Source organism: Bubalus kerabau, chromosome 16 (assembly GCF_029407905.1).
Source record: "Bubalus kerabau isolate K-KA32 ecotype Philippines breed swamp buffalo chromosome 16, PCC_UOA_SB_1v2, whole genome shotgun sequence".
In the NCBI taxonomy this organism is placed as follows: Eukaryota; Metazoa; Chordata; class Mammalia; order Artiodactyla; family Bovidae; genus Bubalus; species Bubalus kerabau.
In genome coordinates, this window is record NC_073639.1 from 55084949 (window position 1) to 55101475 (window position 16527).

At 47.9% G+C, this 16527-nt stretch overlaps 1 protein-coding gene across 2 annotated transcripts in view; it reads left to right on the plus strand.

Moving 5' to 3' along the window:
* The window catches only part of SCARB1 (scavenger receptor class B member 1), a 93287-nt gene that overhangs the window by 53257 nt on the left and 23503 nt on the right, over positions 1-16527 (plus strand). For both annotated transcript variants that reach the window (XM_055550016.1, XM_055550015.1), the window contains exons 4-7: positions 3725-3928; positions 6354-6449; positions 9034-9149; positions 11846-12012. In XM_055550016.1, the coding sequence (XP_055405991.1) occupies positions 3725-3928; positions 6354-6449; positions 9034-9149; positions 11846-12012 (583 nt within the window). The remainder of the gene's footprint in view (positions 1-3724; positions 3929-6353; positions 6450-9033; positions 9150-11845; positions 12013-16527) is intronic.

Consider the following 16527-nt stretch of genomic DNA (forward strand, 5'->3'; position numbering starts at 1 on the left):
TTAGGTTGGCAAAGACTGTGTGATAAATGCCCAGGGCTTAGGAGCGTTTGTGGGAACAGACACTGTCGTTAGGAATGGAACTGGTATGAGCTGTTGGAAGGTAATTTTCAACTTAAATTGAAGTGATTTTCGATGTAAATTGCATGTGCCCTTGACTTCAGAAGTTTCATAGGTAGGAATGTGTCCTCTTGATAGAATAACACATGTGGGCAAAGATGTTTGTTCTCAAGGATGTTTATTTCAGCAACGTTTTCAGAGCAAACATCTACTGATCATCATGGGGAGTTATGTTGTGATATCTACTGCAGACGAGCAGTGGACTAGTATACATCCAGCAAAAGGAGGCAGGGCTGCAGAGGGTGTCGTGGAGCAGTCTCTTAGTTATGTCTAACTAGGGAAAATCGAACACAAGCATAGTGCCCCTACTTACTGTTTCTGAAGGAGAAATACTTGCACGCATGCATACACCCACTTACACACGTGCTTTTACATGCCTTGACCAGCTGGGCTTTTTCTATAAAGGGCCAGATAGCAGATGTTTTAGGCTTTGAGGGCTAGACGTTCTCTGTTGCAGCTGTTCAAGTCTGCCATTATAATGCAAAAGCAGGGGCTTCCCTGGTGGTCCAATGGCTAAGGCTCCGAGCTCCCAATATAGGCGGCCTGGGTTCGACCCCTGGTCAGGTATGACCCCTGGTCATATACCGTAATGAAAGATCCTGCATGCCTCAACTAAGACTTGAAGCAGCCAAATAAATAAATAAATATTTTTAAAATGCAAAAGAAGCCCAAGACAAAAACAAATGAGTGGGCGTGGCTATATGCCAAGAGACCTATTTCATGGATATACTGAAATGTGAGTTTCATATAATTTTCATGTTTTTCATACGGTCTTCTTCTGTTTTTCTTTCAACCATTTGAAAACATACAGAACATCTTAGCTCCTGGACTGTAAAAAGCAGGCCATGGGCTAGCTTTGGCCCGTGGACCACGGCTTGCTGACTTCTGGCGTTGATGTTTCCTGCAGGAATACTCAAGAACCCAGAGCAGTGGGTTGTCTTGGGGGAGGAGATTAGGAAGAAGAGGGTCACGGGTTAGAGAGGGACTTTTACTTTATATCATTTTACGATTTTTAAAAACCATCTAAGAGACTTCCCTGGTGGTCCAGTAGTTAAGAATCCACCTTGCAATGTAGGGAATACAGGTTTGATCTCTGGCCGGGGAACTAAGATCCCACATGCCGTGGGCTAACTAAGCCTACACGCCATAACGAAAGATTCTGCATGCCGCAACTGAGACCTAACACAGCCAAAAAGGAAAGAAAAAGAAGAAATACTGACTTAGAGAAACACGATGCCAGTATTTATACAAAATAAATGAAACCCATCTATTTATTACCCTAAAAATCATAATGTTAAGAGACCCTTGTGAATTCTTATGGAATCAGACCTTTATGTTTAAGAAAATGCTGGTTCCCTTCCCCCTTCTACAGGTAGAGATTAGATACTGGATGTGTTTGTGCTTATTGTTCAGTCGTGTCTGACTATTTGTGACCGCATGGACTGTAGCCCACCAGGCTCCTCCGTTCTTGGGGATTCTCCAGGCAAGAGTACTGGAGTGGGTTGCCATGCCCTCCTGCAAGGGATCGTCCCAACCCAGGGATCGAACCCAGGTCTTCTGCATTGCAGGTGGATTCTTTACCATCTGAACCACCAGGGAAGCCCAAGTGTACTGGAGCGACTAGCCTATTCCTTCTCCAGGGGAACTTACCAACCCAGGAATCGAACCAAAGTCTCCTGCATTGCAGGCGGTTTCTTTACCATCTGAGCTACCAGGGAAGCTCAGACATTGGATGTTCAGTTCAGTTCAGTCGCTCAGTCGTGTCCGACTCTTCGTGACCCCATGAATTGCAGCACGCCAGGCCTCCCTGTCCATCACCAACTCCCGGAGTTCACTCAGACTCACGTCCATCGAGTCAGTGATGCCATCCAGCCATCTCATCCTCTGTCGTCCCCTTCTCCTCCTGCCCCCAATCCCTCCCAGCATCAGAGTCTTTTCCAATGAGTCAACTCTTCGCATGAGGTGGCCAAAGTACTGGAATTTCAGCTTCAGCATCATTCCCTCCAAAGAAATCCCAGGGCTGATCTCCTTCAGAATGGACTGGTTGGATCTCCTTGCAGTCCAAGGGACTCTCAAGAGTCTTCTCCAACACCACAGTTCAAAAGTATCAGTTCTTCGGTGCTCAGCCTTCTTCACAGTCCAACTCTCACATCCATACATGACCACAGGAAAAACCATAGCCTTGACTAGACAAACCTTTGTTGACAAAGTAATGTCTCTGCTTTTTAATATGCTATCTAGGTTGGACATAACTTTCCTTCCAAGGAGTAAGTGTCTTTTAATTTCATGGCTGCAGTGATTTTGGAGCCCAAAAAAATAAAGTCTGACACTGTTTCCACTGTTTCCCCATCTATTTCCCATGAAGTGATGGGACCGGATGCCATGATCTTCATTTTCTGAATGTTGAGCTTTAAGCCAACTTTTTCACTCTCCACTTTCAGTTTCATCAAGAGGCTTTTGAGTTCCTCTTCACTTTCTGCCATAAGGGTGGTGTCATCTGCATATTTGAGGTTATTGATATTTCTCCCGGCAATCTTGATTCCAGCTTCTGTTTCTTCCAGTCCAGCGTTTCTCATGATGTACTCTGCATATAAGTTAAATAAGCAGGGTGATAATATACAGCGTTTTTTTTGTTTGTTTTTTTTTTAAATAATATACAGCCTTGACATACTCCTTTTCCTATTTGGAACCAGTCTGTTGTTCCATGTCCAGTTCTAACTGTTGCTTCCTGACCTGCATACAGATTTCTCAAGAGGCAGGTCAGGTGGTCTGGTATTCCCATCTCTTTCCGAATTTTCCAGTTTATTGTGATCCACACAGTCATTGGATGAGGCGCCTTTAAAAAGTAAACCAAGTGCCAAGATGGTATCTCCAGAGGAAAACAAAAATTCGGAAATAAATTCGCCCATATTCTAAGCACCCAGATACTAGGTAGAACTGGTGCTTGGGGCTCTTGGAGTTTGGAAGGGAGATGCTAAGGAAGTAGAGTACAGTCTGCATTAAGATTCTTTGCTTATAAGGTGACAGTGAAAGGTACTCTAAATTGGCGTAAGTAAAAAGGGCATTTATGGGCTCATGTTACTGAAAGGGCAGGAGCTGGCCTGGTTTCAGGTGTGGCTTGATCCAGAGTGCAAACGAGGTTGCCCAGATCTGTGTCGGTTCCATGTTCTGGCAGATCCACCCCTCAGGGTGGCTGCAGTCTTACACACACCACGTTCAAAGGCAGCCAGAGCCACCTCCCCTCTTTACCCCACAACCCCAGCTGGTTTGCTCCTTGTGGCTTGTTGGTTCTGATGCGGCTGCATACATATTCCCAGACCAATCACTGAAGCCAGAGAGAGGAAGGTTTCTGATTAACCAGGACTAAGGCACACGACTGCCTCTGGGGCTGGGGGTTGACTTAAGTCGGCCTGAACCCGAGAGCACAGGTGGTCCTATTACTGAAGGATCAGGGGATGGTTCCGGATGCCCCAGATACCCACTGCAGGGATCCTTCTAGGCCTGACCACGTCCCGGGATGGCTGTGCCTTGAAGCTTGGCTTGAGGTCCAGGGAGGGCAGACAAGCTGTGTCTAACTTCTAACCTGTGGTGTCCCCTGGCTCTGCAGAGTGCGTCAATGATGATGGAGAACAAGCCCGGGCTCTTGAAGCTGATGATGACCTTGGCGTTCAGCACGCTTGGCCAGCGTGCCTTCATGAACCGCACTGTTGGCGAGATCATGTGGGGCTATGATGACCCCTTAATCCACCTCATCAATCAGTACTTCCCAAACTCACTCCCCTTCAAGGGCAAGTTCGGCTTATTTGCTGAGGTAAGTGTGGCCCAGTGAGAAGTTCAGGGCCGCTATCTTGTCCCCCACTGACACAGCCTGGAAACCAGTTACCAGCTTGCTTTTGGAGCTGGCAGAGGCCCCAGGAGCTGTGGGTTGTCAGTGACAGAAAACCTAACTGAAACTGGCTTAAGCCAAAGCCAGTTTCAGTTAAATTCTATTTATTGATTTATTGGTTCATATAACTGAAAACTGTAGGGAGAGAGATTCAGGCACAGCTTGATCCAGGCTTAAATGATGTGACTGGGGCTGAGCTTAGATGGTTGGAGGTTGGTGCTGGAAGAAAGGGGAATGGCTGCTGGGGAGGCAGGTCAAAAATGTCAACTATTGCTTTGCTCTGAGTTGCCTGCTTTATCTTAATCTTGATCCCTCATAACCTAGTGGTGTCAGTGATTGGGATCCTGAGTCATGATCTGATGTAGAGTTAGATCCCTGACCTCTGATCCCTGACCTTGGTTCCCTCAATCACAGATTGTAAACAGCCCTCTGAGTTGCTCCAGGCTGAGTTTCCTTTTGGGGCTCTGCTGATCTGGTGTTGGGGGTGGTAGGAGGGAGAAATCGTGATTCAGTTACAGGCATGTGATAGCTGCTCAATACATTTTTGAGCAGGATGACAGGTTCTGGGTGTGTGGGTAAGTTGACAGGTTTAAGGTAAGTGACACGATTCTTGTCAAAGCAAATTGTAAACTGGTAAACAAATGAAAGTTATTACAGATTGAGTCACATGCTTATAAACTATTTTTGACTAGGTATAGTGGAAATTCCAAAGCAATAGCCCAGCAATGTTGGTGTGGTGGCTTCCCACTCTTCAGGGATCTAGAATTCTACTACTCTGCTCTCCCCACCTTAGAGTGTGGTTTCCATACTCAGGATTACTGCATGGTCCAAGAGGCTGCTGGGGCACCAGCTATCACACTTACTTTCCAGGTAGCAGCAGGAAGGAAGAAGTGGTAGGGGATTTAGGGGCAGTCGGGGGAGTTGAGGACAAAGCAACATGTCCTGGCTGTTTCCCTCTTTGGGAGGGAGAAAACCAATTTCCACTTGCTTTCCGTTATCCAGAACTAGACCTGTGGCTACACTTAGCTGCAAGGGAAGCTGGAAAATGTTAACTTACAGCTAGTGTGTTGATGCCCTGAGTAAGGTTTGGGTTTTGATATGAAGGAGAAAGGGGAGAATGGACTCTGGGTAGTAACTAGAAGTCTCTGATACACTTGGTTATAATTATTATGATAGTATTCTTTTGGGTGAGCATTTATTAATAATAATAACAGCAATAATAAAAATAAAGGCTAGCATTTGGAGATGTTACTATTTCTTAGGCACTATCCTGAACAGTTTTTACACATTAGGTCTTTTAACACTCCCAGTGTCTCTTTGTAGTGGTGTCTGTTACTGTCTCTTTATACTGGCTGAAGTTTGGGCTCTTGAAACCCTGAATGGACAAATGACAGGGCACACTGATATTAGGAAGCTAGAGCAGGCTTTGAACTTAGGCTCTGTTGGCTTACCCAGTCAGTAATCAATGTAGCTATTTGGCTGGTAAACAACCCCTATTGAGTTCCTCATGGGTGCTGTACCTTACATTATACGGCGTCCTCAGAGGTAAAAGGGTGCTTTCTAAATTTTACCCGGCGGCCACTCATTTTTTTGTGTGTGCTTTGCACAGTTTTGCTTTGAATTAGAAATCTTTTTCTAAGAAATTCCCTCAGGGTGCCAAAGCCTGGACTTTCTGTCTGGAAAGAACTTGATAAACATCAAGTTCTCTTTGCCTGTATGTTTCAGGATAGGCCAGGTTAAGCAGCCCCCAGATCTCCATGGCTTAGAACAGCAAAGGTTAATTTCTTACTTGTATGCCAGGTCTAGTGTGGGTGACCAGGGCTCCTCTGCTCTTTGTGGTCACTCAGGGACCCAGGCTGAGGGAGGCTTCTGCTGGATACATGCTTCTCCGGTCTCGAGAGCAATGATAGAAAGCACAGTGACATGTGCATGACCAGCTTTTAAAGCTCCCCCCCCGGAAGTGACATTATACTTTCTCTCCTTTCTCACTGATTGTTTTCACTGATCGAAGAGGTCACGTGGCCATGCTTTCTTGTAATTTGGGGAATGGGATGGGGTGACCCTACCATTCACCTGAGAGGAGAACCAGACTTTCCTGGAGTCAGGAAGGGAAAATGGGACGTTTTCTAGGATGGATGTGGTCTTCAGAGGAGTGTCCCTCCTAGAAAGCCCTCAAGTCCTCCTCCTCTCGACTCCCCCAGTGCTGGACTTGCAGCGGTGAACAAGACAATAGGCCCCTGTTCTTTGGGTGAAGGGGGAGCAGCCTGTGGGTGGGCCTGAGTATTGACTCCCCATTTCCTTTACCTCCATCCTGGGGCTTAAAGATGTCATTCTCTGCTGTTGTCTGCAGCTCAACAACTCCGATTCTGGCCTCTTCACCGTGTTCACAGGGGTCAAAAACTTCAGCAGGATCCACCTCGTGGACAAGTGGAATGGAGTCAGTAAGGTGAGGGCAAGAGGCGACAGCCGTCCTGTGCAGGGACCAGGTGGGGGTGGCAAGGGCTGGGATCCACCGCCCAGAGCACCTTCTTCCTCTTAAAACAGGAGTTTGGGATTGACATGTACACACTGCTATATTTAAAACAGACAACCAACGAGAGTCTCCTGTGTAGCACAGGGAGTGCTGCTCAATATTCCTTAATAACCTAAATGGGAAAAGAATCTGAAAAAGAATAGATACATGTGTATGTAAAGTGGAATCACTTTGCTGTACACCTGAAACTAACACATTATAAATCAGCTATGCTTCAATTAAAGAAACAAAACAGAGGAGGGGATTGCATCTGTAGGGGAGATGCTCTTGAGTCCCAGACCTTATCTGTGTTTAAGGCTCAACTAGAGAAAGCAATGGCACCCCACTCCAGTACTTTTGCCTGGAAAATCCCATGGATGGAGGAGCCTGGTAGGCTGCAGTCCATGGGGTCGCTAAGAGTCGGGTACGACTGAGCGACTTCACTTTCACTTTCATGCACTGGAGAAGGAAATGGCAACCCACTCCAGTGTTCTTGCCTGGAGAATCCCAGGGACGGGGGAGCCTGGTGGGCTGCCATCTATGGGGTCACACAGAGTCGGACACGACTGAAGTGACTTAGCAGCAGCAGCAGGACTTTCTAGGTGGCTTAGTGGTAAACAACGCGCCTGCCAAGTAGGAGATCCCTGGAGGAGGAAATGGAATCCCGCTCCAGTATTCTTTCTTGTTTGAAAAATCCCATGGACAAAGGAGCCTAGTGTGCTGTAGTCCATGAGGTTGCAAAGAGTCAGACAGGATTGAGCAAGCAAGCAAAGCCTCAGCTAGGACTTTCCTGGCGGCCCGGTGGTTAAGATTCTGCCCTTCCACTGCAGCAGGGGTGGGTTCGATCCCTCCTGGGGGAAGTTCTGTCCACTTGCAGCAAGGCGCAGCCAAAACGAAACAAAAGGAAAACTAGTTCTTGGTTCCCAGTGGGTGGGTGGGGCATATCATTTATTTAGCACCTACTGTATGCTAGGAACCACATTGTTTCTTTCCTTTGGTGCTTCACTTACAAGAATGCTTCAAACATATTACACTGAAGATACAGCCATCCTTTGTACTAAAAGATTGAGTAAAAAAAAAAATTGCGCTAGAAACACAGGAAGACATTCACATTAAAAAATAAAATAATAGAGACAGATATAAAGTGCGCTTTGTATGTCTTCACACGCCCAGCCCCATTCCTACCCGAACTACAGAGGAAACCCACAGTTATCAGTATTGGGTATATTCTTCCGGTGTATTTTTATCCATTTGAGGTGCGATTTTTTTTTTCTTCTAGGAGCAGAATGAAATCATACTTTGTGCATTGTTTTGCAACTTGCTTTTTTCACCAGAGTGGCCTTTCAGCATTTCTCATGAAAATGATTATGTGGTGGTGGTGCCCACACCTTCCAAACGCTCATCAGGGTGACGGGTGCAGAGAGGGCTGTAATAGATTATCTTCTGGGCTGGGGGCTGGGGACAGATTATCCCCCATCAGGGCCTGGACTGACAGGATTACCATCGCAACCAGTAATAACCATTCTGAATGGACACTGTTGAAATTCTCTTTGGCTTGCTTTCTCAAGTTAAAAATGTACAGGGACTTCCCGGGTGGTCCAGTGGTTAGGACTCTACGTTTCCACTACAGGGGGCCCGGGTTCAGTCTCTGGTCGGGGAATTAAGATCCCACATGCAGCATGGTGTGGCCAAAATATGTGTGTGTGTGTATGTATGTGGTTGTTGTTTAGTCTCTAAGTCATGTCCAATTCTTTTGCGACCCCATGGATTGTACCCACCAGGCTCCTCTGTCCATTGGATTTCCCAGGCAAGAATACCTGAGTGGGTTGTCAATTCCTTCTCCAGAGGATCTTCCCGACCCAGGGATCAAACCCGTGTCTCCTGCATTGGCAGGTGGATTCCTTACCACTGAGCCACCAGGGAGGCCCAATATGATGTACATATATATACACACACACACACATACGCACATATGAACATATGCTTAAAAACCTTCTACTGGGACAGATGGGTAAAAAGTGAGAAGTCTTTTTTTTTCTGTCCGAGTGTCACTCTCCAGAAGCATCTACGGTTTTTGCAATCTCCTGGTAGCGACCATTATGATTTTAAATATTTTACTTACGGGACTACCTTCTCACTTGATCTGTTTTGACGACGTGCCTGCCCACTTCCTGTCTGAGAGGCGATGATGTCTGGTCTCTCCCGCTCACTGTGCTCCTTGGAGGTATGAGTGACAGGTCCGCTTTACAGATGAAGTTACTGAGTCCCCAGCAAAGTTGTATGTTCAGGGACGCACGGTCAGGGAATGGGGAGCTGCCATCGATAGTCTGTCTGGCTGTCTGTCTACACAGCCTGATCTCCTTGCACCAGGACGTCTATCCAGGAGGACTGGCTTCTTTCAATTTGGTGGTGACTTCACATGGTGTGTGAAGTCAGAGCTCCAAGTCACATGGGCAGTGTCCAGGTCTTTATGAGTCCTTGCTTGACTAAGAGGCCATGTTTAAATGCTTCCCCACAGGTCAACTTCTGGCATTCCGATCAGTGCAACATGATTAACGGAACTTCCGGGCAGATGTGGGCACCATTTATGACCCCCGAATCCTCGCTGGAATTTTACAGCCCTGAGGCCTGCCGGTAATCGCCCTGATGTGTGACAGGGCCTCCTTCTGCTTTGTGGATGCTCAGAGCCAAACCAAGTGGCTTGTGGCGTGTGCTTGGAAAGCGCCTGGCTCTTCTGCATGTCCACTGGCCCCTGACGCCCGCTTGAATTCTCTTTGGCTGCTCCATGAAGAGCTGAACTCCAACTGGTGGTGCTTTTGCAAGGCCCAGGGAGGCTGCTGGCGGTTGTTGGGGCTTGGTGGTTGTGATGGACAGGAAATGGGCAAGATGGCAAGGGGCCGTGGAATAAGGCAACGATGGGCTCCCTGGGCCAGCTGCCCTGTTTCCAGTTGGGTGCTGAGAGGCCCGGATGCCTCTCTTGCAGCCCCTCCACTTTCCAGAGTACAGCCTCAGAGGTGAGCTTGGGGCTAAACAATTCCAGTGGCCCCGGCAGAGGGATGAGAAGAGACAGCGGCTCCTAGAGCCGTTCTCTGGGTGTTTCCCCGTCCTCGGCTCCTCTGTTGAGGCCACTCTGGAAAAATCCTTTGCTTGGGATTTCACTGATGTGAATTCAAGAGACTCACCTGCCACCCTAGCAGATCTTGACACAGCCCTGTCTGCGCGAGGTGCTGGGGTCCCTGCAGAGACAGGATGGCCGGGTCCTTGGTCCCTGGGGGTTGTGTCCTGGCAGGGAACTCAGGCCCATGGACCTGCAGGGGAGGGTCAGAGAGTGGAGGTGTTTTTGTTCTGTGTGTGTTCACTTCCTGAAATTAGAAATTTCAACTTAGAGAAGCGTTCCCAGAAAGTGCAGTTTTCTCTGCATTTGTTGTTGTTTAAAATGTTGCTAAGTCATGTTTGATTCTTTTGTCACACCGTGGACTGTAGCCTGCCAGACTCCTCTGTCCATGGGATTCTCCAGGCAAAAGTACTGGAGTGGGTTGCCATTTCCTTCTCCAGGGGATCTTCCCGACCCAGAGACTGAACCCTCGTCTCCTGCATTTCCTGCTTGGCAGGCGGATTCTTTACCGCAGAGCCACGGAGCCACGAGGGAAGCTGTTTCTCTGCATTCCCTTCTCCAATTTTCCTGATTGTTTCTTTTGCCCCATCAGCTTTATCCTCCTGACTTCTCTCTCTCCCTCTCTCTCTCCTCTCTCTGTATATTTTTTCTGGACCCTTTGAGAGTATGTTGGACACCTAAATACTTCAGTGGATGTTTTCTAAAAATAAGGGCATTTCTTTATGTAACCACCTCACACCACCATAATGAGAAAATTTAGCATTGACCTGATACTATTGTCTAGGGTGATACTCTCCAATAAAAATATAATACAAGTCCCATCCACAATTTTAAATTTCCTAATGGCTGCATTAAGGAAAAATCAGGTAAAGTCATTTTAATGATGTTTTATTGGACCCAGGAGATCCAAAATGGTATCATGTCACAGTGGGTAAACAAATGTAAAATACTAAAGATGGACTTGCCTGGGGGTCCAGTGGTTGAGATTCCACACTTCCACTGCAGGGGGCATGAGTTCTGTCCCTGGCCAGGGAAGTTCCACAAACTGTGCAGTGTGGCAAAAAAAAAAAATAGAGAAAAATATTGAAGAGCTGTTTTCAATTGTTTACCCAATTGTTTGGGGGTATCAAGCCATAGGAATCTGGAGTGTATTTGACATAGCTACATCCCAACTTGGACTGGCCCGATTTCAAGGGCTCCAAGGCCATGTATGCTGAGTGGACCCTGTGGATAGGACAGGTGGGCTGGTTCTGATCCACAGGCCATGTTCAAGTTTAGAAGCGCCTTTGAGCAATAAGGCCAGGTGAACAGAAAGAGGGTGAATGGGGGTGGGTTATGGTGCTGCTCCCTGCGGAGGTGACAGCCAAAACGGGACCTGAGTGAAGAACTGAAGTCTGATGTGGGAATAAGAGGGAGGAACATTCCAGGCACTGGGAGCAGCAGGTACAAAGGCCCTGGGGCAGGAGGGAACATGTGGGAGGAATGGCCAGGAGGCCCGTGGGGTGCAGTACACGGTGTTGCTGGGTTATTGTTCAGTCACTAGAGTCGTGTCCGACTCTTTGCGACCCCACGGACTGCAGCACGCCAGGTTCCTCTCTCCTCCACTATCTCCCAGAGTTTGTTCACTTTCATGTCCATTGAATCAGTGATGCTGTGAAACCATCTCATCCTCTGTGGCCCCCTTCTCCTTTTGCTTTCAATCTTTCCCAGCATCAGGGTCTTTTCCAGTGAGTCAGCTGTTTGCATCAGGTGGCTGAAATATTGGAGCTTCAGCTTCAGCATCAGTCCTTCCAGTGAATATTCAGGGTGGATTTCCTTTAGGATTGACTGATTTGATCTCCTTGCAGTCCAAGTGACTCTCAAGAGTCTTCTCCAGTTAGCAGGGGCTGAATCCTATAGACGCCTGTGGCCATGGTGATGACGTTGGATTTTATTCTAGACTGGAAGCAGTTGCAGTCTTATGTGGGGTTGTTGTGATACATTTTGTCCTTGTTTTAAAGCTTGTGGAGAATGGATTGGTGTAGGTGGTGGAGGCAGGGAGACACATAAGGAGGTTGTTGTAATTTGCCAGGGAGAGACGGGGCAAACTGGGACAAAGCGGGGGGGGGGGGGGGGGGCGGGGGGGGGCCGTGCCTGTGGGGAGTGAGTTTACTCAGGCCACCCAGTTCCGGTCACCGCCTTCTGGGATGTCATCCTACATCATCTGTCCCTGCAGGTCCATGAAGCTCGTGTACAAGGAGCAGGGGGTGTTTGGAGGCATCCCCACCTTTCGCTTCGTGGCTCCCAGCACCTTATTTGCCAACGGGTCTGTCTACCCGCCCAACGAGGGCTTCTGCCCCTGCCGGGAGTCCGGAATCCAAAACGTCAGCACCTGCAGGTTCAGTATGTGTCATCCCTGTTGGGAGGGCGGGAGGGTGTGGCCCGTGCTGAGGGGTTTATCTGTCTCTTTAATTCCTGGCCTCTGTACCTTTGATAATTCCATTAGTCCAGAGATAATGAGGGGCCAGGAAGATAACACGAAAAAAAAAAAAATGCCATGTGTATCTGTTGCTGTCGTAATAAATTCCCACAAACTTGGTGGCCTGGAATAGCACAGGTTTACGATCTTAAGCACTCCGGTGGTTCAGAAGTCCGACACAGGCCTCCCCATGCTAAGAGCCAGGTGTCAACAGGCTGCATTCCTTTCTGGAGGTAGAAGGGGTGTCTCTGATTCCTTGCCTTTTCCAGCTTCTAGTTTTTGTTGTTAAGTCACTCAGTCGTGTTGGACTCTTTGCGACCTCATGGACTGCAGCACTCCAGGCTCCTCTGTCCTTCGCTGTGCCCCGGAGTTTTCTCTAATTCATATCCATTGAGTCGGTGATGGTATCTAACCATCTTATCCTCTGCCACCCCCTTCTCCTCCTGCCCTCAATCTTTCCCAGCATCAGGGTATTTTCCAGTGAGTCAGCTCTTCACATCAGATGGCCAAAGTATTGGAGCTTCAGCATCAGTCCTTCCAATGAATATTCAGGACTGATTTCCTTCATTATTGACTAATTTGATCTCCTTGCATTCCAAGGGACTCTCAAAAGTCTTCTCCAGCACCACACTTCCAAAGCATCAATTCTTCGGCATTCAGCCGCCTTTATGGTCCAACTCTCATGTGTGGATGGTCCATCTGTACATGACTACTGGAAAAACCATAGCTTTGACTAGATGGACCTTTGTTGGCAAAGTGATGTCTCTGCTTTTTAGTACCTTGTCTAGGTTTGTCATAGCTTTCCTTCCAAGGGGCAAGCATCTCTTAATTGCAAGGCTGCAGTCACCATCCGCAGTGACTTGGAGCCCCTGAAAAGAAAATCTGTCACTGCTTCCAGCTTCCAGAGACCCCTAGAATTCCTCGCTCAGGGTTCCCTTCCTCCGTTTTCAAAACCAGCAACATCAGAGCTCTCTGATCCCACTCCTGTGGTCACATTTCTTTTTCTGATACATTTGTGCTTCCCTTTTCCAGTTTTAAGGGCCCTGGAGACTATATCTGGCCTACCTGGATAATCTAGGCCACACTCCTATTTTAAGCTGATTAGCAGCCCTCATCCCTCCTGTAGCCTAATTCCCTTTGTAACCTTTGTAATCCACAGGTCCCAGGGGTTAGGAAGCAGACATCTTTGGGAAGGGCATCATTCTGCCTCCCTGGCCATGATAGGTAGCTTTAAAATGAGGCATCGTAGGGAGGACCTTTCCCCTCATCTGGGGAGGAAAGGAAGCTGGCAATGGCCTGAGTTCCATGAAATCTTGTTCAGCGTTGGATTTCCCTGGCTGTCCAGTGGTTAAGGCTCTGCACTTCTGCTGCAGGGAGCTCAGGTTTGATCCTTGATCAGGAAACTAAGATCCAGCATGCCTGTCACATGGCATGGCCAAAAAACCACAAAAAATAATTAATTAAAAAAAATCTTGTTCAGCGGCGTGCAGTTACGGGCTTGGGTGTGGTCGCTGGCGCTGCCACATTGTCCTCTAGTGTCGTCAGTGTTTTCTGGTTGTGTGCCAGTCCTCGAGGCACCCCGCCTCATGTGCTTACTGTGGAGACTTGGATGTCAGCGCAATCTCCCTCTCCTGACCCTCATCCAGGTCACTGGCAAGCCCGGCCTTCAAATGAATTCCTGAGTCCTTCCTGTCTTCCTGCTGCCTCATGGTCCAGGGCCCTTCAGTTGGCCTTCCTCTTGCATTGTGGCTACCCTCTGTGCCACCCATTTCTCAGAATTCCCAGTGTGTTCCCTTATGTGGCTATTTAAATTGAAATCGGTGACTTCCCTGGTGGCCTGGTGGTTAAGGCTTCCACTCCAAGGGGTGTGGGTTCGATTCCTGGTCGGGGAACTAAGATCCTGCATACGACATGACATGGCCAGAAAAAAAAAAAAAAGGAATCAATAAATTGAAATTGGTTTGATTGAAATCAAATTAAAAAAGCAGTGCCTTATTGCACTGGCCATATTTCAGATGGTCCCCACCTTCATGTGCTGAGTCGAATGACTGTCCCATGGGATGAACAGTACAGAAAGAGAATATTTTCATTATCATAGAAAGTTCTATTAGACATGGTTCCAGCCAGCCGCCCAGGGGCCCTTTCTGAGACTCTGATTGGCAACCCAACCGTTTGCTTTAAATGTCCAACCCATGTGTGTAGAGCGAAGTCCTTACGGGGGGCCCACTGTTGTCGGGATGTGGCCTCTGCTGGTCTCTCTAATGTGATTTCTTCCCGTACTTTCCCCTTAACTATTCTTTAGCCCCACTGCCTTTGCCCTCTTTCTAAGATATATCTAGTTTGGTCCTGCCTCAGGGCTTTTGTATCAGCTATTCCCCAGGCTGCTGTAGATCTCTATGGGTCTTTCCCTCACCTCCTCCTGGTCTATTCCAATGCCACCTCCTCCAGCAGGCCCGCTCTTATTTGCCGCTCTAAAGTTGCTCTCCCCACCCCACCTCCCAAATACTCTATGTCTTTTCACCCTTTATTATCTTCCTGGTGCTCATCACCCCCTGAAATCACTGAAAGTGTCTCCACTGGACGGTAAACACTGTAGGCAGGTCTGTGTCCTCAGCTTCTAGAATTGTGCTCAGTATGTAGTGGGGACTCACGCAGTGTGTAAACGTAGGGATGTTTGGGTGTATCCTACTTAGGAAATTGAGGCTCAAGGCTGGGGCCTGACTGAGCTCATAGGGCTGGTAGGACAAGAAGCCATTCCTCATCTTTCTAGGTCTTGTCTTCTGGGGCCTGTTTGATTAGAGCCACACTGTCAGCTGGAGATGGGGATTTGGGAGGGGTTGTTTGCAGGAGGGTTGGGAGGAGGGACTGTCAGCAGGTTGGGCGGATTCCCCAAGTTCAGGCAGAATGAGGTACTTCATGGGCAACGTGTTTGAAGCTGGGACCTGGAAGTGCCCATCTCTGGCATGGCCGTTTCTGGCCCTCCTGCCCTTTTCCTCTGTGTGCTTCTTTCTTTACTGGTGTCTATGGGAATTTCTGCTTGTAGGTGAGCTGACAGTGCAGAGACCTGGTAGGCTGTGTGCTACACAGTTGCCATAGCAAGTGGCAGACGCTATACCAGCCTGATTAGGCCGAAAAGGGCACTTCTTGGTTTATCTTTGTATTAGGCATGGCTCCAGAGCTCAGCTGTGGTCCAAAGCTGCCTTTTACCATGGGCCAGCTCGATATTCCTCTGGACTGGTTTCATTGCCAGGGAGGCTTTTGGCTCCAGGGTCCAGGATCACCTCCTCCCAGCAGAAAGGTGGCAGCGGGGGTCCTCTGTATTCCAGCAAAAGTCCCAGAGTTTGCTCTGATTGGGCTGGCTTATATCACATGACCGGCTGTGAACCAATCAGTGGCCAAGGGTGGGCTATGCGGATTGGGCAGGCTGTATCACGTGCTCAGCCCCTGGTTCCAGTGAGTGGAGCCAGCACCCACATGGCAAGAGGGAGGGGCTTAATTGAAGCCTAGGTTCTAGGAGATGGTGCATACGGGGCAGGCAGAAACAACATATGCATCCACTGCCAAGGGCTAGGCTTGAGAATTACACTGCCTCATCTTAGCACATGTGCCAAAAGAACTTCAGAAGTGCAAGGGAATTATGTATGCATTATGTAAATACAATTTTTTCTTTTACATTGAAATAATATATACAAGAAAGATACCCAACTGACACACGCACTTTGAACGTCCACAAAGGGATGGAGAAAGAGAGCAGGAGTGATCCTCTCAGCCGCTGGCCTCACTTCCAGCACCACGGCTTTGCCTGCCTTTGGTCTTTATATAAATGGAGTCATAAAGCATATATTTCTTTTTCTCTCTTTCTGGCTTTTTTCACCCATTTTCGAATTGGTGAAGTCCGTCCCCATTGTTGTTGAGTGCTCTTTTCATTGCTGTATAGTATTTCAGTGGGACCGCACTTCCATTTCCTTACCTCTTTTACTGTTCATGGGCATCCAATAAGATTCTGCTCATTGACCATTACCCTAGTAGTGCTAGGAACGTTCTCATACATGTCTTTGGGTGCACTTGTGTGTGTATTTCTGTGGTATTTTATCTGAAGATAAGAAATACCCACTCATTTCCCTTTCTGGGCCTTAAAGAGTTCTTGGACTCAGAGAACTGTCTCTCCTCCAACCTCCGTGCTGTGTAAGGTCCTGAGACTTGCTCACTGGAGCCCCTTAATTGTAATCCATGGTGATCCTGGGCAATTAGGTCTGGTTAGATGTGTCATAAAGCTATAAATTAATTACCACTTATTACCTGGGCGTTGTCTCTCTCAATCTGTTTGGAAATAAAATAGAAAAAACATGGACATGCGTACATGCTATTAAAAAACCAAGCAAGCTGAAGCAAGAGCAGGTGATGGCAAATTGGTCTAGCCCATCTCAGTCTCCCCCCAG